The 25,701-nt window shown below is 38.3% G+C and overlaps 1 protein-coding gene across 4 annotated transcripts; it reads left to right on the top strand.

The window, feature by feature from the left end:
* LOC139971204 (solute carrier organic anion transporter family member 5A1-like) lies at positions 1 to 25,431 on the top strand. Of its 4 annotated transcripts, none has more exons than XM_071977470.1 (10): positions 1 to 152; positions 11,707 to 12,374; positions 18,213 to 18,545; positions 19,112 to 19,276; positions 19,905 to 20,133; positions 20,463 to 20,619; positions 21,194 to 21,390; positions 22,075 to 22,139; positions 23,022 to 23,236; positions 24,085 to 25,431. In XM_071977470.1, exons 2-10 carry the CDS (start codon positions 11,735 to 11,737, stop codon positions 24,127 to 24,129), a joined length of 2,046 nt encoding a protein of 681 aa, XP_071833571.1. In that variant the 5' UTR covers positions 1 to 152; positions 11,707 to 11,734; the 3' UTR covers positions 24,130 to 25,431. The 4 variants fall into 4 exon arrangements, with proteins under 4 accessions (XP_071833571.1, XP_071833573.1, XP_071833572.1 ...); XM_071977472.1 differs by lacking the exon at positions 1 to 152 and adding an exon at positions 2,702 to 3,181; XM_071977471.1 differs by lacking the exon at positions 1 to 152 and adding an exon at positions 9,299 to 9,460.
* The last annotated feature ends 270 nt before the right edge of the window (positions 25,432 to 25,701 follow it).

The raw sequence follows: 25,701 nt of genomic DNA, 5'->3' as shown, positions 1-25,701 counted from the left end.
CAGCCCGATTCACTCACGTAATTGAAACGGTAACTATTTAGCACATATTATCATGGCTAAATACTTCTAAGAGGCGTTAGACCTTCTTTTTATGGGCAATTTGAACATCCAGCCGTTGGAGAAGAAGATTCTGACGATGAAATTCTGATACGGTAAGCCGCATAGTTGCACACTATGTATTGTGTATGTAGCGCAATTGGTATAGTCAGTATTGCGAAGTTCGCCATACTGCGAAGTTCGGGCACCCTAAGAAATACACGATTTTCACCATGAAAACCTACAGGAAGAGCCAAATTTCACCAAAAAGTACGAAGCTACAGTTATTTTCTCTCCAAAATGACCCGTGAGCAAGAAATTACTTACATATTTGTCAATAAAATGACGAAGATCTATGAAGTCTGTTATAATTACTGAAAGAGCAACAGCGCCACCAATTTTTACCAGCGCCACACTGTAGGTTGCGTGGCCGAACTTCGCAATACTCTAGCAAAGAAATACCAGTTCCACAATCACGAAGAATTTTCTTGGAAAACAACGTGAAAACAGTTTGCAGGAAAGAAAGTTTGGCCGTGTATCGTACTAAAACACAATTCTCCCACCATATGAAGTATATTTTCTGTTGATTTAGACCAGAAGATTTAGTTTTGGGGTTTTTTAAGTCTTAAGTGGCCGAACTTCGAAGTCACCATCCCATATATAGACTTACCGTTACGCGTGGCTACCATTGTATTACAGAATACATTTGTTTGTTTGGAGGGGGGAAAATCAGTCATATTCCTCACATTCAAACATCAAATTATATTTTACTTATGAAATAACATGTCTTGAACTCATCAAACTATCAAAAGTCCAGCAAATTTCATCAAAATAATTTCAAATGGGCAAAAAAAGTACGGTTTGTATCATAACCTCATTTGCATATTTACATATCTAATTAGCTTAATTATAAAAAAAAATTAAAAAAATTAAAACCTCATTTCAATACCTATCTGTCAATACTAGGGTCCCTATTGACAAAAATGAAAAGATTTTAAGTAATTACAATGTGTAAATATTTTCCCCCAGGGGTCAATGATATGGGGGGGGGGGGGGACATGGTATACAAGGAGGTGGATTCCAAGTTGAATCCACCAAAGTTAGTCAATGACAGTCAACTACAGACTGGGTATCTGCGGACCTCAAAATTTAAACCCCTATCAATTTCAGAAGTCTTTTCTACTGCTCACATGCAAACTATCTGCTTAGGGACACTGTCATCAAACGTCTTCTTGGAGTCGTGAATATCTGATATTCACATGTAAACTGTTGGGTGCTTCAGTCCATGTTTGTGTTCATGAACTTTCGCAACCTGCAAACTTCCACACATGAGGGCACGTGAATGCATAACTTACAGGCAGGTCTGGTGAGAGGGAGGTTTAGATTGGGCACAATATCCCGGATCAGTTAGTGGGCCTAGGTCAGTTAGGGGCCCGGGTCAGTTGGGGGCGGGGTGGCGGCGTATATGTAAGGATGGATCAAGTCAGTGCTTGCAATCACCCCCCCCCCCAAAAAAAATTGAAGTTCGCCCATGAATGTACCATGAATTTATGAAGACGTTAATAAAGGTGCTACGATTACTTATTTTACCCGGGTCCTGACCTGGATCCCGACGCTCATGCATAAAAGATTCCATTTCTCGAAAAAAAGGAAATCTTAAATTCATCGTCACGGCCATTCCCACAAGTTCAGTCGAAGTTTGCTGCAATACCGCCATCGCATAATCTAACCAGGGTTGACCTGACGTTCTATGGCCTCCTACTTTTTGTTTCCATGGAACATCCGACCACCATCTAAGTGCAAGTATGGGAGGACTTCGGTTTTACTGGCAGAGACATCGAGAGTCAAGATCCTGGAACAATTATGTCACCAGACCCTCTTTTGCACGCTTCGTGTTTCCTTACAGTATATTATGAATATGATAATACACAATTCTTTATCCCATATTATATTGGGCCCCTCCAAATTCTCCCAGGCCCCTTAATTCACCTCGGGCAGTATCCCCCTCTACCCGCTCCCTTCTCTCTCTTCATGCCGTTTGGGTCGTTTTTATCTCTATAATAAGGGCAGAGGTCGTATTCTTTTTTCTATTGGATCAGCTGAACGATGAAAATACCAAGTGCTGTTCGGTTGGATTTCAAATTATTTTACATTTCTTCGAGCATTGCTTAACTGGTCTTCGAAGCTTCGAAAGTTGAAGCTCTTGCCAAACATACTCAAAGCATATTCTCATACATCTAGTGATTTCTTTTGTGAGTTGTAACCAGTTTCTAATGGTAGTACCACTCGTTACTTCAAAGCATTTGCATTAACAATGATGAGATTTCGAACTTACGGTAATAGAACAGCTTATTCATACTTAATATTCATACCTTCAACATTCATAATTCTTATGAGATGTGTCATAAAAATACAGCATACTAAACAATGTCTCGGCTTGGTGGATTTCTGTGTAGTGATTAAGTTCATACTACAGGATTTTCTTAGCGTCGGGATACCCTTCTAATGCTGAGAGGAGAAGCGCCGAACATCACGGTCGACCATGGCTAAGCATCTCTCACACACTGTTTGTTAGTTCCATCATCTGTAGCTGTTGGTAATTTATGTGTGGTCGCTTCTTCGATTTTCGTTAATTAGACGTCTGAGCCGGAATGCGCTTCGTACAATGTAGGTACTAGAAGAGCGAAATAAGTACGAGAGTACACGGAAATATAACATTTTGCTTGAAAATAGTTTGAAATTTTATCTGGCGAGTAGAAAAGATGAAGTTTAAAGTATAGATATGGAAGTAAAGATTTCAGACTTGGTGGTAATTCTGTCTGTAGTTGGGAACTCGACCCGGAGTATTACGTAAGTGTATGATGGGTATGTTATGACGTATAGGCATACGTCTTATTTAGATAAAAATTGCAATTTCTCTCGGATCGACGAAAAGAAATAGGCGAATATTTAGGCTATATTTAAAAACTCTTACACCGGATTCCGCTGTTCTATCCGTTCTATACGAAAACATTGGAAAGCACAACATCGGCGCATGAAGAAAGACATTTTTAAGGTGACAAGCCGTTCGAAAAGACAAGAAATTAATGTCATTATTGTATTGGACACTCAATCGTTGCATTCGAAACTCAGAGGTCATGCAAAGGTACGTATCTTTATGTTTGTATGCGTTTGTTGTCATCCAGTCGTATCAGTTTAGTCGGTATGTAAAGTGTTAATTAATGAAATGCTTACCTTTCCTTTACATAATCCGCTTCTTCTTTAGTCGGCGACCGAAGTCAAGTCCATATGTGGAGGACAGTAAGGGGGCGGGGACGAGGGGGCGAGGGGGGTGGGGCACAAACTTCGTAGTACTCGGACTTGTAACTTGATTTGAATGAAGCAAATCGCCAAATCAGGCTCAAAATATCCCGACAAAAATGATCCTCTGTGCAAGTTGGTAACACAGCTTACAGTATTTGGTTTCGTTTCAACAACTCAATATAACTTACCAATTAACCCTTCTTTTGTTGTTTATTTTCAACATTTTTTTAATTATCCAGTGCATGCAACTCTCCACGTCAGCATGTCAAGTCTTGCTGACTGTGCTGCAAAATTCAGTTCGTATGTTCATATATAGATGCTTATTCAATAACGTTCGTTTCAGTATGTTGTAGTCAAACTTATTTCATATCTAATAACACGGAAATAATTATTTGTGAGTTTGTTCTCATTCTTCTGTTCCAATGGGAAAAAAAGGGATCCGCCACTTGGGTCACGTTAGTGACCCGTCACAACTACATATTCAGCTGACTGACGCGAAGAAAGTAAAATGATAAAACAACGATGCATATGTAAATCAGGACGTTAAGCTATAATTAACTGATTTACAGGTTGACATTAGGCAGATGAAACTACTGCTATTGGTCCAGGCTGTATCTCTTTGAAATGAGAAATGCCCTTTGAACAGCTGACGCTCCTCAATGAAAGTGACTCTGGACTACTTAGTCTAACAAAAAGACGTAAAATCAATCTCGATTGAAAATAATATGTTGTATGACCTCCAATGTACGGAAGCGTATTAATGCCGCACCAAAAAAAAAAAATCCGTACAAATGTATTACAACTTTCTATGGATGTCACCCAAAAGTGATTTGTCGATTTTCAAGTGAAGATACAATAACATTTCAAAATGCACTCCCATATGCAAAGTATATACACTCTTTACGTTGTAGAAAATGTAATTTTCAGAAGATAGTCCAATCCACGGTTGGTAAGACGTATAACAGTATCGAGTTGGCAAATTAAAATAATATTCCTGTCCTCTTTATATGAATACTAACATATTTTGTTCAAACACACTAATATCATATACACTTAGCTATAGAAGCATGAATACACACCAATATTATGTGCACGGTTATTCGGATACTAAGCAAAGCTATTAATTGAATAGCACTCCAATTTTTATGAGGGGGGGGGGGAGATATAACATATCAAGACTATATTGCTACCTTTAGCTATGCATCTATAGTGCTTCAGAGAATACATTTATATGAATTATATGGGGTTACATGGAGGGGGGGGGTGGTGATGCGGCGTCGCCGGTGGTTGAGGGTGCAGAGAACGATGTCTGGTAAGGTAAATGTAAGTTGGTTATCGTGACTAACCTGGAGTGCTTGAATGCACATTCTATTTGTAGAATAGATTTGTACATTTCCAAGTCACTTGGCAATTAGGCTACGATTAGGTTTAATAAACAGCAGCAACAACACAACAAAACAAAGAGGAACTAGCAAGGTAAAGCGTTCAAATAACCTGTTACACGAGAACATGTTTGTTGTATGCACATCGTATCAAACAATTGGATTTATTCTTACAGACACGCATGAGCAATTTCGTAATAGATTTCTTGAAATTTGTGAGTCAGTGCACTTTAATACTGAAAAACAATAATACAATTACTGTTTGCTCGTAAACTGCTTTGGAAACGCAAAATTGATTCTTTCGTGGTAGGAAACCACATCAAAGGATGTATTCCATTAAGCAAAGGTAAAGTCTATTATATATTTGCTAATGGCAAAAGGTATATTCCAGTATAAACAACACGAAATGACATTAGCCAGGTATTATTTCGGAAAACAAATAATTTCCCACAGCGAAATATATACGAACGCATTGAGGGGAGGCTTTGAACGGTGAATTTGAGGTCCATACATTTCCCATTAACTTATGATTTTGAATCATTATACAAACAAGAGGGAGGGTGGGGAGGGGCGGGTGGGGTTTGGAGGTGACTGAGGAATTGGTATCGCCACTGGTTTATCCCTATCGACACCTTTTGTAGTGCTTGAGAGGTCATAACCGCCTTAAATGTATAGGCCTAAATCACTGTGTGAAACCCAAATGCGTATCTAACTTGATAGCATGTATGTTGTTGTTGTAACTTATACGCTGTCTATGTGGTAGCCTAAAGGCCTATGTTGTATTTGTGATAGATTATATGTTGTCTATGTCATAGCATATACGTTGTCTATGTGGTAGCCTAAAGGCCTATGTTGTATTTGTGATAGATTATATGTTGTCTATGTGGTAGCATATACGCACGATGTTTTTGTGGTAACGTACATGTTGTCTTTGAAGTATCCTTTATGTTGTCTATGTGGTAGCATATAGGCCTATGTTGTATTTGTGATAGCCTATATATTTTCTTGTTGTATCCTATGTGTTATCTACGTGGTAGCCTATATGTTGTCCTTGTGATAGGGTATATGTTGTATATGTGGTAGCATATACGTTGCTGTTGTTGTAACGTATATGCTGTCTTTGTGAGTAGCCTATATGTTCCTGTAATATTCACAGAAATCGAGTATAGTGCTCAATTAGATAATTCAATGTCTGAAAAAGGTAATGCTACTTTGGAAGTGGCAGTGACAATGCTTGATGCTCTTAGTGGAGCACGAGTGACCATTTTTTGACTTTCTAGCATATCCGGGGTCAATACCTACAGCATTTTGTGAACCGATATATCGATTTTAGTACAACTGATAATGTGGGATATGCGAAAGAAAGGTGCACTTTCTATGACGAAATGTCACCACCAAACAAATCGTCCCAATTGCATCTTAGAGAGATTTAATGCTTCTTGGGCACATTGTTATGTAGCAGCTTTTAAGTCCGGATAATCTTCAGGGTCTTAGTCGTATTAACTAAAGGTTCACTCATTCATGTGAATTTTGGTCTCGGTAATTATTTTGTAATTCACTCAACTAAGCACCGTCCATTTCCGAGAATTTCTTTTTTCATATTATCCCTTATATTCTCCGCGGTGTGTTTTAGTGTGTGATGAAAGGGGTAGGCTGTGTCAACCGCAGGCCATGTGATAATAATGTATGAAACGCCAAAAGGGACAATCATATTCATATACTGTTGACCTTTGTAGCATTCTATACTGATGGGACCCGGTCACCCAGTACACACGGTGATGTACAGTTACATGTCATCCGACTGACTGTTCCTTACTATATAGATACATATGTTTGAAATTAACTTAAAAAGTTGCCCAGACATTAACTTTTTTAGATTAGATTAGATAAACTTTATTAAACCACGAGGGTAATTGCATGCTCGTATGAAACAGGATATGAGGTACAAACATTAAAATATAAAAACCTAAAACGAACAGTATCAAACAATTGTAAGAATATGAAAACATAAGACATTTTAAAACAGGATATGAGATACAAACATTAAAATATGAAACCTAAACGTACAGTATCAAACAATTGTAAGAATATGAAAACATAAGACATTTTAAACATGCAGTAACACCATATACAAAGCTCAGTACCCATAACATGGTTTAAAGTGATTGGGAATGTGGCATATTGCAAAAGTACCTAAAACGACCGAATTGGTCGGGCGCGAAACACCCCCTCACTCCAACTCTTTGCCCCTCTCAGCCCCCCCCCCCCCCCACGATGAAAAAGTTTGGTTACGCCACTGAGTCTACGATTTATGTTATATGTATGTGTGTATATATACCGCCGATAATGTGATGACAGGTAAAATTTGTCAACCGATGAATGTTACGTGCTAAATCGGTGACCTGTGAGGACCGTAAATTGTCGATAACTTGAAAGAAAGTGAATATTAATATCTCAATATTAGATAGAAATATTACGTGATGTAATTTGATCATAGTCTCAGTATACTATAAGTCGAATGATAATGAAAACAGGAGCAGCACCGCTGCAGAAGGTCAGCTAAGCTTCTATTTGAGAAATATGTTTTGATTGACAAAATGTCTGAGCAGTTTATCTAATTGTTTGTGTGGAAAATAAAAGACATAGGCGGGATAACGGTGTCATATCCTTTCCTCCTATCTCCCTTTCCCTTGCCTTATTCTCCTTCTTAGCAGACAAAGTTTGTTTCAATGTTAGAAAGTTGTAGACATTTGTTTTGAGGACATAAAGAGACATAAAGACAAATGAAATTTGTTTTTATTGAAATGAGCAATGATAAAAGTTTGATATAAGCTTGAAAAGTCAAATGGCTGTTATTACTTATAATTACTTGTAATATCTTTAAACCAGAATACAAAACTTGATTGAGGTTTGATGATTGCCTTCCTCGTAACAGAGTATGAGCCAATTTTATACTTAATAGAAATCATGAAAAAAAGTTTAGTTTATATGAGTTCTGCAGACACTGTTGACCCTTTGATGAATTTTGACCTTCACTAATATCAATACATTTATTATCAAAATGATACCCTCTCATGGAAGTAGACTTAGCTATGGTGGTCACAACGTTTACCCCCGCACACCCCCCCCCCCACGCCCTTATCTCCCTTTCTTCGAAATAACTACAATTTTAGACGTCCAAATGGGGTATTCTGTAGCATATTAGATCTATAATTAGGTGATTTGCTGCGATAATTATCGATAATATACAGAAATAATTCAATTAGCTTAACATATGTTTTAGGGTATGTTATATTTTCTATTGGTATGCTTAAACCGTTAAAAACTCTGCTATCACTCCGGGATGTATTTCTATAACACTTTGAACTTGTTGGAATGACCATCCGAGGTTTTGAACCAATGAAAGTGGTTGGTCAGGACAATACTTAGTCTGACAGAGAATATGTATATGATCAGTTTAACAAAACCCTCAATAAGAAAACCTAAGAGTTGTATGACCTCAAATAACCTGTTTTCAATGCATTATCAATATATCAATGGCAAATTATGTTGTATACCATCCAATTGGGTGCTCGTTTGAATTGAAATGATCATGTTTTTGGTTGAGTTATGGAAGTAATAAAACAACGGCATATCATTAACAGTAACTTTCGAGTTGACGTCATCATCAATTTAGTCTGAAGGGATCATTTCCAGAGATGGAGCATATTTTAAAGGTGGATATCATGAAAATCGGATAAGCTGTATAGAAACATTATAGCACTTAACCTTTTATTCTCTTGTGTTGGACTTTAGCATATCACCACTAAAATTCTGCATAAAGTTATGATCCTATAAATGTTTTCCAAAATTTGTTTCAAGCAATGAACTGTAAATTAAACACTTAAATTAGCTTAATTATTATTTTGTTATTATTATTGTTTTTTGCTTTGTGTTTTTTTTCAATTTGACTATTATGCGAGAGATACACACTAAAGGCATGATATGAAAAAGTGTCTGGGCGATGTAAAAAAAAAAGATCGAATTCAGTTCAATATTCGCTCAAGAAATTTCGTTTGATGACTTAAGAAAACGTATGGGAATTGGACGAAGAGTAACTCAGTATATACCGGTAGCTCGGTTGGTTCGTTTTTTTTTATATATTTGCCGACCAAACGCCATTGAAAATGCTGCTTCAAGTAAAATAAGTAACCCGATAACTTGGTCCGTGAATTAGCTTTTCCTTTGTGCTGATGTTTTCGTTAGCGTTATCTCCACCGTGAGCTCCGTGGGGTTGGGCGCCGAGATCAATGGGGTTAAGATATGTTCTGTGCGGCGCAACCATGCAGCTGGTGTCTGGCAAAAAAAAAAAAAAACACATATGGAAGCTACATTGTCCCATTGGGGAAGAGAAGGAGGAACCTGTCGACCTGGCATGTTGCGAAGGAGGTGCATATGTATATGTATATATACATATATATACACACATATATATATATATATATATATATATATATACACGCATGCGCTGAATGGATGCCGACCTATATCAAACATAAGCATACATTTTGAAGAGCTGCATGCGTGTAGACCGTTGTAAAGAAGATCTGCGCGCCTCGGCGTGACTGTGTTTTTTGAGGAATATTTGAAGGTGATTCGGTCCATAAACGCATATACTAGCGTACCCCTGTGTAGAACAGTCACCGTAGTAAGCTTACAGTCTTACAAAGTCGTGTGAACCTTGAGCTGCTTGTTTGTTTGTAAGTCTTTACACGCGATGCTTTATATTTAAGCAATCAGCTGATTGGTAGGTCTTACTATTGTTCGATCTCGTGTATCGTATACCATAGTTTCTGCTGTTACACAACTGGGACATGTTTTTTGTGTCTGTCTAGCTGTTAGCACGAACACTAACTAGTACTATACGGAATATGGTTTTGTCTGTCAAGGCTTAGCGAGAAGGATTGATTCATAATACATAATACTGGACCGTGACAACATGTGCAAAAAGTGATTTCCTTACTTCTTGCATTTCATATCAGATTTGTCAATAGAGGATATATAAGAATCACTGTGTGTTTTTTCTCTCGTGAAAAGAGGTAAGGGGAGCATTTCTTGTTCTTTATTTGCATTGATTGATGTCGGGCATTTGTTTTCTTAGAGTAGGCTATGCATAAGTCTCAGACTGAACTTAGAAAACACAATGTTTAGATTCGACACTTGACGTTATCTAGTGGGAGGGAATATCCACATATGGTTCGATCATATATATATTATGACCTTCCTTACCGGTTTCGAACCTCTGAACATACAATCAGCGTCCATAGCCTAGTGGTTTGGGTGTCCGCGTATAAAAGCGGGAGGCCCGGGTTCAAATCCCGGTGGAGGCTGGAAGTTTGAGAGAGTTCTGTGGACGAATCAAATATTCTATAGCACCTATTAGCCAAAATGACCTTCTCTATACCTTGTTCTTAGAGCTAATGTATTGTTTTAATGTAAACTATTACTAACCGAGAAATCCTTCCTTATTCCATGACATGGATATTAAAATGTCCTTGAATAGCTTTACTTTCCTACTAATATGGTTCTTGCGTAATCCTTCAAATTTGATCAATTTGAAATGTTTGCTTGATTTTTAATGTTAATCAATATGCATATTTTTGTAAGATTATTATTTGTGCTCAGTGAATCAATCATTTGGGAAATATTGCCAAAAAAAAAATACAGAGACATTTTCTGCTCGGTTTCCACAATGACATTACTATCTCTAATGTGGCCAGATGCATTCATCAAAGTTTCACAAATGAGCTCCACTAAGCAATTGCCATAAGGACGATGTTATGACATTTCCAGCAATAGTTTGTTAAACTGTGAATATCAACCACCGGAAATCCATGTAAACGGATTGGGAACAAAAACACAGACAACAATAGCGTTGTTGCTATACGGTATATAATGACAATCAAGGAACCGGTTGGATGTGGTTCAAACCACAGCCTGCAAAGCATCAGCCAATTAAAGCACCGACCCGGACCAACAACCAAGGGCGTAGGAACCGGGGGGCTGGGGGCGCCAGCCCCCCCCCCCCCAGTGAAATATGTGGAGGGGCGGAAGTATCATTCCGCCCCCCCCCCCCCGCTTCGCAAGTCAGAAAACCCCTTTTTCATTTCCAAATGAGAAAAAAATCTCATTTGGAGCACCAAATAGCATCTAAGGCCAGGTGAAAATACAAAATTAAGTTTACAAAATGGAGTAGGTGTTGAAGCGTGCTATATTGCACCAAATTGCATCTGAGGCCACCTGGAAATGCAAAAAATTCCAAAGGGGGACACCCCCTCCCCTTAGACCCCTCCCCCAGGCCGGCCATCAGTCTTCAGCCCCCCACACAAAAGTACCTTCCTACGCCACTGCCAACAACAACAACAATAACATGTAACTACATTTTAACCTATAAACCTAGTCACGGATGAGTCTGAGCGTTTATCCGCGAGACGAGCCTGAAAAGGGATGTGTGTAATGATGGGGGGGAGGGGGGCTACTCTCATGGGGTACAGCCCCTCAAAATGTGCTCAAAATGATTTGTCAGTGTATGCCCCCAATTACCGTTATATGAAAAAATTGTGGGTAAAGTAAACCGCTTCGAAATCTATCACGATCACCCCCCCCCCCCTACCCCACCCCAACTAAAATCTCCTCGCTCCAGTCTATCGCACATATCACAAAGATGGTCAACGGTATGATGGTTTTAATTTTTAATTTTGGTGTTTGTGGCACCCAGTAGAGATTTGCAAGTACCTTTCGGTTTAGCTCGGTACATCGGAGAGAGCACCAACAGAACTTCTGGAGCATTTTTTATTGAGGTTTGTTTAGGCTGGGGACAACCTGGTCACTGAAATTCTGTGCGAGGAGGGCGTGGTCCTGCACCCCACCCCCTTCCCCTAACCCGTAAACAACCGGGGATGCACCATTTCTTAACGGAGGATTAATCTTGCTTTTCGTTTCGCAGGTAAGCCAGTCCTTTGGTTCGCATCAAGATGTCTCAGAAGAAAGGTGCCATCTACAAACCAGTGGGGGAGATAAACATCCAGGAATGTGATGATGTTATCCCGACAACACGTCGAGGGTTGTTCAACAGCCCTGTTTTCTTTGCTGTAATATCCATGATCCAATCGGCCTTAGGCGTAGCCTCCATGGCCTACTTCGGCGCTTGTATCAGTACTATCGAGAAACGTTTTCAACTCAAAAGTTCCCAGTCCGGTATAATCGTCTCTACTAATGACGCGGTCGGTCTCATTATCCTGTTGTTTGTGATTCATTACGGTAAATCGAGACACCGGCCTAAAATCATCGGTGCTCTGTACGTGATGGTGGCGTTGGGCTCCCTCGTTCATATCATACCACATTTGATCTACGGTATCCCCTCATCCCTCGGTAAGGATATCAGCAGTGATGGGAACGGGGATGCATACGAAGCAGGTCTGTGCGGTGATGGGACTTCCAACGAAACCAATGTATGTACAGCTAATGAAGTAGAGGAGTCCGGGTCTCTTCTTAACCAGGCTGGTTGGTTGTTCGTCGGGCAGGCTATGGCGAGTTGTCTAAGCTGTACGTATCCACTGTACATCACGTATCTCGATGACGGGGTGTCTAAACGAGCACTGGCTGTTTACATGGGTAAGAATTTGATTGTTTGATTAGTTGAGTTTCAATTTGAAAAACAAATATTGGTTTTTTTCTGAGGGTTGTGAAATGCTATAACATGAAAGTAACTAGTTAATAATAACAAGGTATTATATTTGCTCAATTGTATTCGAATCTACAGTATGCACCAGAGACAGTAGAATATGTTTCGATCTACGTGGATGGAGAAGGGGGGGGGGGGCAAAATTGATCCCCGACAAATAATTTGGACCTTTTGTGCAGTCTTTAGCAGAAATTGTTGTTTTTGATTGTGTTTTAACAGAAGGTCACTTTCTAATTACATTCCTCGTAATCTCTCAACCGAAAGACAGACAAATTACAATACGCAGTTTTTCGTTATGAAAGTGGTTAAAAGTACGTTTTATTTGCAAAAGGGATCCGTCTTATTTATGAAAAGTAGCGCTCTTCAGGATTTCCACAAAACGGGGGACACCGATGCCCCGACATCCCTGGAATATGTGACGATTGAAGCTTTAAAAGCTGTTTACTGTTGTTGTTTGCAACATAGGATCACATAAATAATTGGGCCATAATTTGATACAGGTCTATAAATAAAACAAGATGATATTAGACGGTGTTTTTGCATTTAATCAAACTGATATATACGTCATAGAGCAAGGGATGTATACTTAGTTGATCCTGTCTTATTCTCTTATGTCACGTATACGTGTACAAAGACTATATACCAAACCTGCTCTGCATTCATGCATGCTGAACTTACATTCTGTGGAACCTTTACAAAGTACACCACGATTAGAATAAATGCAGTGATGGGGGATTAAACGCACCCTTGAAATATGTTTAGAAATATCCACAGATTCAGTCTTTAGTTAGTTTGTCGTTCTCTGATCACCTAACGTACCTTTCTTGCAGCTTTATAGGTATGACCTAAATCCGGTCAGTTGTGTGTTCCATTGTTGTGTGCAGTGTTAGTATCGTGCATATGTGAATAGTTTTGTGCACAATAATATGAACAGTAGTATTGTGGACATAATTGTATACTTGTTCAGTACTTGTGTACAGAATTGTGTATAATATTATGGATAGTATTGTGGACAGTTGTTTATACATGTTCAGCATGTATTGTGTACACTGTCTTGTGTAGTATTGTGTTACAGCATTAGTATTGTACATTATTTTGTATAATATTGTTTACAATATTATGTAGAGGATTATATACAGTATACTGCGTACATGTTCATTTCTTATTGTATGCGTTATTGTTTCAGTATCATGTGCAGTATTGTGTATAGTATTTTGTGCTGTATTGTGGACAGTAATGTTAACAATACTGTACACTGTATTGCATACAACATTGTGTATATTATTGTCTACAGTATGATGTACAGTATTGTGCACAATATTTTATGTATGTTCAGTATTTTGTGTACAGTGTGTGTACATTTTTGTGTACAGTGTGTGTACAGCAAAGGTTTATGAACAGTAATGTGTATAATATAGTGGACAGTGTCGTAGACAGTAATGTGCACAATATTATGTATAATATTGTATATATCTTCAGTATTTATTGTGTATAGAACAGTGTACAGCGTTAGTATTGTGTACAGTAAAGGTTTGTAGAAAGTATTGTTCATTAATTGTTGTGTACAGTATTTGATACAGGTTTGTAAAAGTTGTGTTCAGTATGTATTGTGTACATTAGTGTGACGTGTCTAACGAATTAGGCTAATTATGGTCGAATTTCGTCTTCAATAACAACTTTCTTTATATAGTACAAAGAACTTGCCACCGTGAATTTTAAAGAAATAAGGAAAAACAATGAGCTCTCAAAGTGATATTTCTAGTCCTCACATTGATGTTTCTATAATTTTACCATTTTTCTGTTAATTGCATGCACCATCACATGTCAAGACTTAACCTCTGTCTAAAGTTTTCCTTCAAAATCTATCATCTAAAAAGTCACTGTCTGGTTCAAGTATGATTCAACGTACACCTGTAACAATAGCGAGCGAAATGCAGTTTCCGTTCAATTACAAGGTTGGCAAAATACTTGCGTAAAATGTATTTTAGACCGTAAGTGTTACAAAGTGTATTCAAGAAACCTTTTGCGCACAAATCTGTTCGGGCACGGGCATTGTATTCCTTCATGTATTCCTGCATAAGAAAGTGTATTGTTGAAAGATTTAACCTGGAAAATTTAAACCCTGGATAAGGTGTGAAATGCAAACTTGTAAATTGTGGTAGTATTGTGTTTCATAACTATACGTATGGAACGCCGAAAGGGCAATGTATTATGTTGTTTACTTCTATGCCGTATGTTATCATGTTGTTGTCTCTTTTTATGTTGTTGTCTCCTCCAACGTTGTCTACTTTGATGTTGTTTTGTCCTATGATGTTGTCTCCTTTGAGGCTGGCGGCGCTGCTTACTTTTATGACGTCAAAATACGTATACAAATTCAAAGAATTTAGTGCTTCAGAACTAGCCAAAATGTCCGAGAGAGACCGACTAGCCCATCTTATAGGGCTAGGTTATGAGAACAAATTGATAGCAGAAATGATGGAAATCTCTGTAAAATCAGTGAAGAACCTACGAAAGTCTTTCTACCTATAACAAAAAAGAGATACATGTGGTCAGATTACAGGCACGGACCTAGCCTAACGTTAGGTGTATAATATATAGCCTTAGTATAACCATAGTAGTATTAAGTATATTATTATTAATATTAGTTTAGGTCCAACTGCAGCGAATATGAGCCATATTGGGCTTTGCTATCCTAGAACAACTCGAAAAGTTTATCGAGCTAGCGACCAAATGAAGCACAAAGAAAGACAGTGAAAAAAAAGTAGGAAAATAATGAAGAAGAAGGAAACTTACGTAAGGTCAGTGTAAACAAGAGAAACAGTACTTTAGCCTGTATAATTTTAAATGAAGTGATATCTTTTTAGACCCCTCCCCAAACACCACAATGACTCATGAGGCATGCACAGAAATGGGATAGCAAAGCCCACTATGGCTCACATTCCTTGCAGTTGCACCTAAACTAATATTAATATTAATATACTAAATACTACTATGGTTATACTAACTAAGGCTTCATATTATACACCTGACGTTAGGCTAGGTCCGTGCCTGTAACTTGACCACATATACCTCTTTTTCTACAGTTGAAAGACTTTCGTAAGTTTTGCACCGATTTTACAGAGATGTCCATCATTTCTGCTTTCATTTTGTTCGTATAACCTAGCCCTACAAGATGGGCTGGTAGGTCTCTCTCGCACATTTTGGCTAGTTCTGCAACACTAAATTATTTGAATTTGTATACGTATTTTGACGTCATAAAAGTGAACAGCGCCGCTAGCATCAAAGGAGACAACAACATCAAAGGAGACAACAACATCAAAGGAGACAACATCATAGGAGACAACAACATCAAAGGAGCCAACAGCATCAAAGGAGACTACATCATAGGAGACAACAACATCAAAGAGACAACATGATAACAGATAGCATAGAAGTAAACAACATAATACGTTGCCTTTTCGGCGTTCCATATGTACCACTTCGTGCGTGATTGCCCTACTGCCTTAGCATTCTGTATATAACATTTCGAGCACGAGGTGGATATAATTCTATGTGCTTCTCGGCCTTTTGGCTAAGATCATGTGTAGTATATGTTCCCTTTCGAGGGGAATGGTTATGCACACCTGACGATGATCACACAGTCAGAGTCCCGATACAAGGGGACTGGGGTTGAGAGCGGATCAGTAGTAGTTTGGTAGTTTGGTTTTCGTGCCCAGGTCCTTCCTGGGCGTATTTTTCTTAAAAAGTAAATTCTATGTGCACAGATGTATACGGAAGTAGACAGCGTGGGAATCTTGACATCGCGGACGCATACAATTCAAATAACATGAATGTAGCATTGTATAGTGAATTAGGAAAAGAGAAAGGTCGGGTAGCTTGGAGGTTGTCTTAGAATTTTTTATAGAACAATTGAACAAAACAAACAATTCCGACAATGACCGATTGATTAAAAAAATAATAGCAACCACTCCCTTCTCAAACACTAGACTTCTCAAAAACCGCTCCCTTCTCCACAATCCTCAGTACTTAAAAATTCCTCTCCTTTAGAAATCCCTCCCAAATTGGCTCTTCGACTCCGACCTCGGATATGTTAATGGCTATCTATACAATGTAATTATATAAGACTTCATTTACCAGCAATTCCCTGACTGAACATAGAAAACTTTTCCAAGAAAAAGAAAAAAAAAAGTGTCCATTCTATAAAACCACACTTGTTATCCCGTAGGACCTCTCGCGGTTTCGACCAGGGTTAAACTCATTTTGATTTGAAAGTGTGTATAATATATATGTGCACAGATGTATACAGAAGTAGACAGCGTGGGAATCTTGACATTGCGGACGCATACAATTCAAATAACATTAATGCAGCATTGTATAGTGAAGGAAGAGAGAAAGGTCGTGTAGCTTGGAGGTTGTCCTAGAATTTTTTCTCTCTATTTTTCTCATTTTTGTTTCTAGAAGTAGTTTTTCTAGAAGTAGCGATTCAGTGTTTTTATTATCATTATTTCAACAACAAAAAATTCTTACAATATTTGGGTACTTCATTGCCTAACGTTAAGACTACGCGTAAATAGCAGTGTAGGTTGACGCTTTGAGGGGCGAGATGTTGGTCTTCAAATTGCAGCAACCGACAAGCCGGAAGTAGCTTCTATATATGTGATCAAGTTCTGTGAAATCTGCATACAAAGTGCAATAATATAACAATACATGGGTTATTTAAAGTGACAGTTTGTCTCCGGAATCACGTAATACAGCATCAAACAGAAAGATGCATGTATTGAGACTACACACCGATGTGGCTTTACACGTTTACGTCTGTCATTTTAAGAAAGTACTTTGATTTGTGTAGTTTGTAACGTGTAATGAAATACACACCTTGTAAATTTGTATTACGCCCTCCCCCCCCCCCCCCCCTACCTATAGAGAATTTGAAGACGCAATGCAAGCGTGTTTTATATTACTCGTTTCATGTGTAAATACTAAATAACGTCACCTTAAGTTTTCCGCGTCGGCGCTTATACTCGCAACAGATTTGATATAGCCTAATGTCCAGATTTAAGACCTACTTCAGCTCGTTGTAACTGGGTTTGACACAGAAACCCATCTGAGCATAAATGATAAGACTGTTATATTACCAGCACTCGTGTAAACAAAACGTATATATATGTGTATATTTAGCGACCGTACTCTTGTTTTGAAGCAAAGGCGTGCATGAATGACGGGCGACACCTGTCCATAGAGTAACACTACTTAGAGAAAACAAGGCTTGGTCAAGACAGCATGCATAACGTTTTATGTGGTGAAGATATTTTGTGAGTGCACCTGGCAACAGTAGAATGAATGATGTCACCATGGAAAATGAGCTAAAAATGCTGTTGGTTTTCCTCTTCAAGTCATTTTCACACATAGAAGAATATAATTTCTTTTTACCAAGACCTTACATTTTGATAAATCTCTACAGAAGCTATTCAAGGATTACTCAAGAGGAAGATTATTATAGGAAAGTAAAACTTTTGAAGAATATCTAAGCCTGTCAAAATAAGTTACGTTCAATAAACCGTAAATCCAGCTGTGGACAGGATATTGATATTGGATATTCGACTAAAACAAAATTGATTACATTTTTCTCTTTTAAAGAGTTACGATTCAGATCATCACATGACGCCTTGATGGAGAGTCATCTTTGTAAGACGCATACTCTTGACAAGCTCCGCGAAATTATTTCCCTATATTAAAAATGTCCCTCCTTTTTTTCTTCTCTTCTACAGGTTTCTATTTTTCAACATTTGCCGTAGGCGCAGCGTTAGGTTTCGGCCTAGCAACAGTATGTCTCTCTTTCCCAGCATACATCAGGAATGAAGCCTATGTCAGTTCTGTCCAAAGCAACAAGGACCCCCGCTGGATCGGGGCCTGGTGGTTGGGCTTTCTGATCATCGGTAGTGTACAGTTGATATGCGCCATCCCTCTGTTTTGTTTCCCTAAATATTTACCAAAAGCCAAAGACGCCTACGACGATTCTAGTGGTAATGAATATTTAGCAGCTACTACCGAGGAGATCCACATTGTGCAGGAAGAGGCTGGATTAATTGGCTTTATGAAAGGTACACCCATGGTGTGTTTTGTATTTTTATTTTTTGGCTTGTCGAGGCAATTTGTGGGAAATTGGTGTGATGAAGGTGTCGGGGGATATCGATATCCACATTGTGCAACAACAGGCCTAGAGTGATAAGTTTTATGAAGGAGATCTACGATATGTGGTTACAATAGGCTGTGTTCTCTTGGTAAGCGCGACTTAAGCACCGAAAATTGTGTGTCCCACACATGTAATGTATCATTTTCTTCAGGTTTCCTTTGAAACCTTTGAACTTTATTCCTAACATTCATTTCTTCTAGGGGGCGGGTTGTGGGGTATTTCGAGTCGAGTATTGTAACGAATACAACATGCAACTTTCAATGACTGGAGTGGCGGAAGGTATGTGTGTGTGTTCGTGTTTGTATATGTCCGTGTATGCTTTAAGCTAATTGAGTTAGGTAAAGATGGCCAATAGAACTTAACAAACATATCAGGTCCCTCACCACCATTGTTGAATTCATAACTTAAACAATTTATTTTAACCTTTCTCTCTCTCTATCTCTCTCCTTCTCTCTTCATTTCTCAATTCTCCAGGTCTATTAAAGTCAGTTTGGCGAGTATTTACAAACCCGACCATTTTCTGTCTCATAATCTGCTTTATCTTCCTCTCTGGATTCATCTCCTCATTTCCCCTCTTTGGTACTAAATATCTCCAAATTCAATTTGGACTCAGACCGGAAGTAGCTGCTGTCGTCTTTGGTAAGATTTGATATTTTATGAAAATTTATGGAAATACCTGCAGCAAACAACGAATGAATAAGTATAACAAATAATGAAGGAGACGTGAGGGTAGTGTAGCAGCAAAGTTAACTGTTTTTAGATTATTCGACCCCGCGCATATTGTTCAATGCATCATGAAAAATCTACCCTCTTCCCCTCCTCATCCCTCTTTATAACCCAGGGGGGGGGTGTGTTTTTTGTTGGTTGCCTGGTCTTGATAAGCTCTGCTTCTGCCAGGTCTCCCCCACTTCACATCATTTGTATATATCAATTGATTAATTCCTATGGAATGTATTTGTATTGTATATTTAAATGTTATATGTTCACTTTGTTTATGTTATGGTGAAGTGGACATAAATTTAACAACAGGCGTATATTGAAATATTACCAAAGAAATTTCAAGTGCAAGGAATTATAAGGGCGGAAAAATTATATATATATATTGGGTTACTGTTATCTTCATAAGCTGGAACCTGTCAATTCACCTAGCCATTAGACATACCCATACAATAGCTAGAGACTGCAATATCCAGTAACTCTGTAATAGTCAATTTGTGTAGTCTCAGTCATATCTATTTGTATACATTTTTTATATTCCAACGTATAGGCGCAGTTCTCCTTCCTGCCGGGGTTTCTGGTAATATTTTCGGTGGTTTCTTGATTAAACGGTTTGCTCGAACCCGTCTACAGCTGGCGACCATTTTGTTGATTATCAGTACAGCTTGTGTCATGGTGGATCCGTTGGCTTTAGTACTGGGCTGTCAGAATAAGGATATTGCTGGCTTAACTGTACTCTATCCAACAGAAAACATCAATGCCAACATCTCAGATCTGGGGTAAATACACTGAAACCTTCACCTTATTGCCCGTTATTCCCAGGGGTGTCGGGAGCCATTACTTATTCATTATCCCATATGTTTCCTTGGCCCCATTAACGACCCTGGCTCCGGAATGTAGCCTCCTCGTCACGCTTGCTTATTCCATCTCCCTGGTAGGCACAGGGATTAAGTAATAATCAATGTTTAATCCGAAATGAAAGTGAACTTTAAAGAAACACATGTAACTGGCTATAGGGTCACTATATGCAAATTTAAATTTTGGTTTAAGTTTACAAAAAACTCTATTGAACATCTTAAGAGGACTCACATTTTATTCCTCCCTGCAGCTCACCAGATGGAATTGATTCGGCCTGCAATGATGACTGTGATTGCCCTGTATCGTATAATCCTGTATGTGGTGCGGATGGTATAACATACTCCACTCCCTGTCACGCAGGTTGCCAGGGGTCCTCGATATTATCAGAAAATGGCACAGAAGTGATTGTGAGTATATAATGTTCACACCATTTAATATCTCGTAACGTTAGGAATCATGTACGGACATCACGCGGATTAAAAAGAGAAATATAGTGGAGAATGCCCTAGCAACCATTTGAAGTCATGGCCTTGGGGTTGCGTCTGGCCCTTCTCAGTAAGGCAAGTTTCAATGGCTCGTTGCCTGTCGATTAGGAATTGATCGAGGAAAATAACAATGAAGAATCACTCAATAAGCCAATACTTTGATGTCGTGTGTTTATTCGGTCAGTGATTTGATCACAATCGGTTGAAGGTTAATTTTACGCATCTGCATCTGCATAATCATAATCAGGTTGAAGTGCAATCATACAGTGGATTTGTGATACACTGAACAGAGGGTGAGGAATGTAGAAGGGGGGGGGGTGGGGTGGGTAAAGGAGGAGGACCGAGTGAGGATATGGTGGGAGAAAGAAGATGCTGCATTTAGAATATATGAAATAAATTATAAATGGCAATTGTAGTTGTACTGAGCATGACGTTGAAATATTATGTTTATCTTTTCTTTTCTTTGTTTGTTCTTTTGTGTTTTGCTTTCACACAGACTTACATTAACTGCTCATGTATCACCCAGCGGTATGTCGGCAACGAGGGGAGTCCCCATTTAGGTGATGACGTAGCAGCCATTCACGGAGAGTGCAAAAAACCTTGTAATCTGTTCATACCGTATCTTGTTTCATATTTCGTTATCATGTTCCTCGGCCCGATGTGCGCTAACCCTGCTACACTTCTGAAGCTAAGGTAACTCTTTTTCTATCATCTTAGGTTGGGTGTGACTTCGAAGGTATGGGCTTGGGAGGGGCGTGGCTGGGGGGGGGTGCGAGGCAATTTGCTTCTAGATTGATTTTATTTGTATCGACTGATTGGGTTAAACCAAATTAAAACGATGACATCATCAAGTATACATGAGGTATAAGCTGAGTTTGCAGGAACACGAAACTGAGGAAAAGCACGAGAGGTATTATTGTTGCAAGCAATATCTCAATATGATGTTTCATTTCGTTGACTTCTGCCATTAAATAACAACGATATACATTTGATAAATATATTGTTATGAGGCAGCGGACCGGAGTTAAGATAAATTTTTGAGTATGGTCTCTTAAAGAGTAAACCGAGAGAAAAACAATGAAATATTAGATAGAGAAAAGAAAACATCAAGTAAACACATAGAAGAAACACACACATAGGGGTTTAACATATCTGGGCAAGGTAAGATTAATACAATGCTCATAAAAAGGCAGAACTATACGAAAATTATTCGTTGAGTAGATAATGTATAAGATGTCTTTTATAATATTTTAAAGTAGAAAATTCTGGAGGACGACACCAGAAGATATTACTTGAGAATGATGTGGAATTTGTTTGCACTTGTTTCACGAAATGTCTCGTAATTTCATTATCTTGTTTTGTTTGTTTCTTGAACAGATCAGTTGATCAATCCGATCGATCAATGGCAATTTCTATATCGGATATAACTGGCAAAATATTCGGTGAGAATGTCTTTTTTTCGTTATATACTATAACAACACGTATTTAATGATATTAATTATGGGGAGTGTCATGGGGGGGGGGGAGTAACTGCATTAAAAGTCCTTTTTCGTTATGACATAAATGAAGCAAAATTAAAATGACCCATTTATTGGTATATAAACGTTGTTAAATATATAACGTGTTAAACGTTGCGGACATGGTGGGCGATGGGGTTAGGGAAGGTGTGAAGAGATGGGTAGGGTATGATGGAATGAAGGGTCGAAATAACAGGCTTTCTTTGGATGTTTCGTTTACCGTCAGTAATTTTGGCTCTGGTGTCGCATTTGCTTCTTTATTTTAACTAAAATGATGACAAGGGCGGCACATCCGTTTGGGTGGGGGGGGGGAGGGGGGAATAGAATCACAAGATAAAGTGCTCCCAAGTTTTTTTTAAATACTTTCAAATTTGCCCTTTTCCTAGGTGAGCGGCCTCTTAGGTAATAAAAGACAGCCTGCTCTATTTCAGTAATTAGAAAGTGCGCTATCTCTAAAGTACAAAAAGAAAATTTAATTCGTGAGTGGCCTTTTGCTGCAAAAATGAAATGGAATTTGTGCAACAATTTTTAAGGTAACTCTGTGATTTGCCCATCAAATCAAGTCACATGCCCCTCGACTTTGTGCACACCCTACATATCACCGAAACCCCTCCCCAATGAAACCTTTTCCACCAACAAGAACGTTTGTGTCAAAAGTCATTATGATACGTCCATCATTTATACTTTGCCAAATGTACACGTCTAGATGCCTTCAATGTTGGTATACTCTTTATTTTTTTCCATAATAGTTTGATTTTGCTTATTTAACTATACCATTCCCATTTCGTTCCTTTTCACCGTGGACAGGATTTATACCGGGTCCTATCTACTACGGTGCTGCAATCGACACCGCATGTTTGCTCTTCCAGTCTTCGTGTGGCCAATCTGGAAATTGTTTGGTTTACGATATAGAGAAGTTTCGTTACGTCTTTAACGGCATAACTCTAACGCTCCAAGTGCTGGCCACTCTAGCCGTTTTTGCATGTTACTTAACAGTAAGACTAGACAGGAAGGATCGAAAGGTAAACCATTTTGTTTTTCGTCCCAAATATCCTACAGAGAATATTCATATATATATATATATATATATATATATATATATATATATATATATATATATATATATATATATATATATATATATATATATATATATATATATATTTATATATATTTATATATACATATATATATATATATATCTACGAATTAACGCCCGCCTCGGCTTGTTTAGAAAGTTGTTATTGGAGGACTTTTGATTACACCATCCCTTTTATCAATGTTTGTGACATCATGCATGACAGTGATAATTGTGGTGGCGGTGTTGATGGCGTTTGGCGATAGTGTTACGGTAGGTTCCATTTGGAATTAAAGTTGTGATATAGTGTGGCGGTGATAGCGACAGTGTTACAAGATTACATATATGGGATGGTGGAGGGCGTAATCATGTGAGTTTGTATGTTATAGATTTGCAAATGTGTGTTCACGTGTGTGTTTGTGACGTCAAGTTAACAACCACGGTAGCTCAAGAAACCACCGAATCGAAACTTAAAAGTACAGCATTCTTTACAATTTACCAATGTCTTCTTCACCTTTCGTTCGGTAGTTATTTCGACATTTACCGATTCTTGCCACCACCTCACCGCCAGACCAATTTCAAGAAATCCTAGATCCGACTGACATCTGTATATGTAACGACAAAGTTATCTTTGTATAATTTGTAGCTTATTCCTCGAAATCGTCTTATCTCCCTTAAACTTTGAGATCTTCTTGACATATTTACTACTTCATAGAGATCAATTGCCATTGATCATAAAAGAATAGTGAAATTTAATTGGTTGAGCCTCTTCTCTTTTCATTTCCTTCATAGGAAATAGTGGAACCAGTAGCTCTGAAGAAAGACATCGTAGATTAACACTAAAGCAACAGTCCTGAACCAAAGGCATACGTTGCCATGGCGATCTCGACGCAGTCGTCCGGGAACAGCGATCCAACTTGTTCAAAGTAGTTTTCCTGGTCCTGGTCAATTTAACCGTGTACGAACTCAACTCTGCGTATGGTTTGATGGCTTCGTTTAGCTTATATTGAAAAAGTTAATAAACTACGCATCTACCCGAAAAAAATCTGAAGGAAAACTTGAGTAAAAAACTAACAGCAAAGACGTCATGGTTTGTTTACTAAGAGCCTAATTGCTGTCTTCTAACTTTACCTCTTATGCTACTATTTTTTAATTTGCTTTTTAATTTGAATTCTTTTGGCTTTTGGTTCACTGCAGGTTCAGTCACCAATTCTAGATAATTTTTATCCCAGCTATCACTTAAGCAATTAATGTTAATTTATTGCAATTTTTAACAAATTTCATTGCTTCAATCATTTTGTAAAATGTTTGAACGTGGGTGACCAGTATTCGACTTTCTAGCATATTTTCGGTCATCCATATACTGCAGGACATTTTAGTGTATCAAATTCGGCGGCACAGTTTACAGGCATAAATATATTGTCACATCAACAGTTGAAACGAAATCTCGGCTTAAGTTTAATAAGAAAATAAAGCAAACACTACACAGAGAACCATAATATATTTGCTGACAATGTAGACCATATAGGCCAGGGCTTCCCTAACTGGGGTGCATGGACCCCCAGGAGGTGCGTGAGTCCATCCCATGGGGTTCGTGAGACGTTTCTGAAAGTCAAAACTAGAATACTTTTTGTTGAACTAAAATCTGATATATCATATAATTTAGTAATGTACAAAATTCGTACCATATGCTGCCATAGTAGTACCGTACCATGCATGTGATACTTGATCTATTACGAAGCACTGTTATGCATATTATAGTATAATAATGACTCAGATCGTGTCTCGAAAAGTTGGGGGTTTGTGGACAACTCTGACATCCACAGGGTGTTCGTGGGGGGGGGGGGTGTATAGTTAGGGAAGCCCTGATATAGGCATTTGCGTAAATATGCTTATTTATTGTGTTTGGATTCCTCCATGCGTTATGTTTTGTATCTTATCTATACGTTAGAGCTACTCGGACACAGTGTATTTCAAAAACCAAACTATTATCTTTGCTCTTTTTCATTTTCTCTAAAGTTATATGAAGTCGCTAAACTTTTGTATTCGATGTGTATACACTATATTAAACATGTAATATATATATATGGTTTGAATGATTATACTCCATTATCAATAAAACAGCTTTGCTAAAATGCAGTTTTAACATGTTTGTGTCGTCATTCAAGAGAAACTGTTTCGTGACATCACTGGGTATATTTTCGAACTAAATCAGTTTTTTTTTTGTATTGTGCATATACGGGCGTGTATATGAGAAGCCATTGTGGGTGAAGGGGAGGGGGGGTTGGTAACAATTAAAAATTTCTTCCGAGGACGGGAGACATATCCTATTCCTTTTATATACCTAATATCGAAACCCCACCCCATCCCCCCCCACCACTTCCTCCCATCGCCACACCAAACACATAG

The sequence above is a fragment of the Apostichopus japonicus genome, chromosome 8 (assembly GCF_037975245.1).
Source record: "Apostichopus japonicus isolate 1M-3 chromosome 8, ASM3797524v1, whole genome shotgun sequence".
NCBI classification, from domain to species: Eukaryota; Metazoa; Echinodermata; class Holothuroidea; order Aspidochirotida; family Stichopodidae; genus Apostichopus; species Apostichopus japonicus.
This window is presented reverse-complemented; position numbering and strand designations above follow the sequence as displayed.

Excerpts from the sequence above, each read along its gene's own strand:
- LOC139971204 (XM_071977470.1), top strand. The coding sequence starts at position 11,735 with ATGTCTCAGAAGAAAGGTGCCATCTACAAACCAGTGGGGGAGATAAAC. Across the intron at positions 20,620-21,193 it reads AAAATGGCACAGAAGTGATT|ACTTACATTAACTGCTCATG; the intron begins GTGAGTATATAA and ends GCTTTCACACAG. Across the intron at positions 21,391-22,074 it reads GCTACACTTCTGAAGCTAAG|ATCAGTTGATCAATCCGATC; the intron begins GTAACTCTTTTT and ends TTTCTTGAACAG.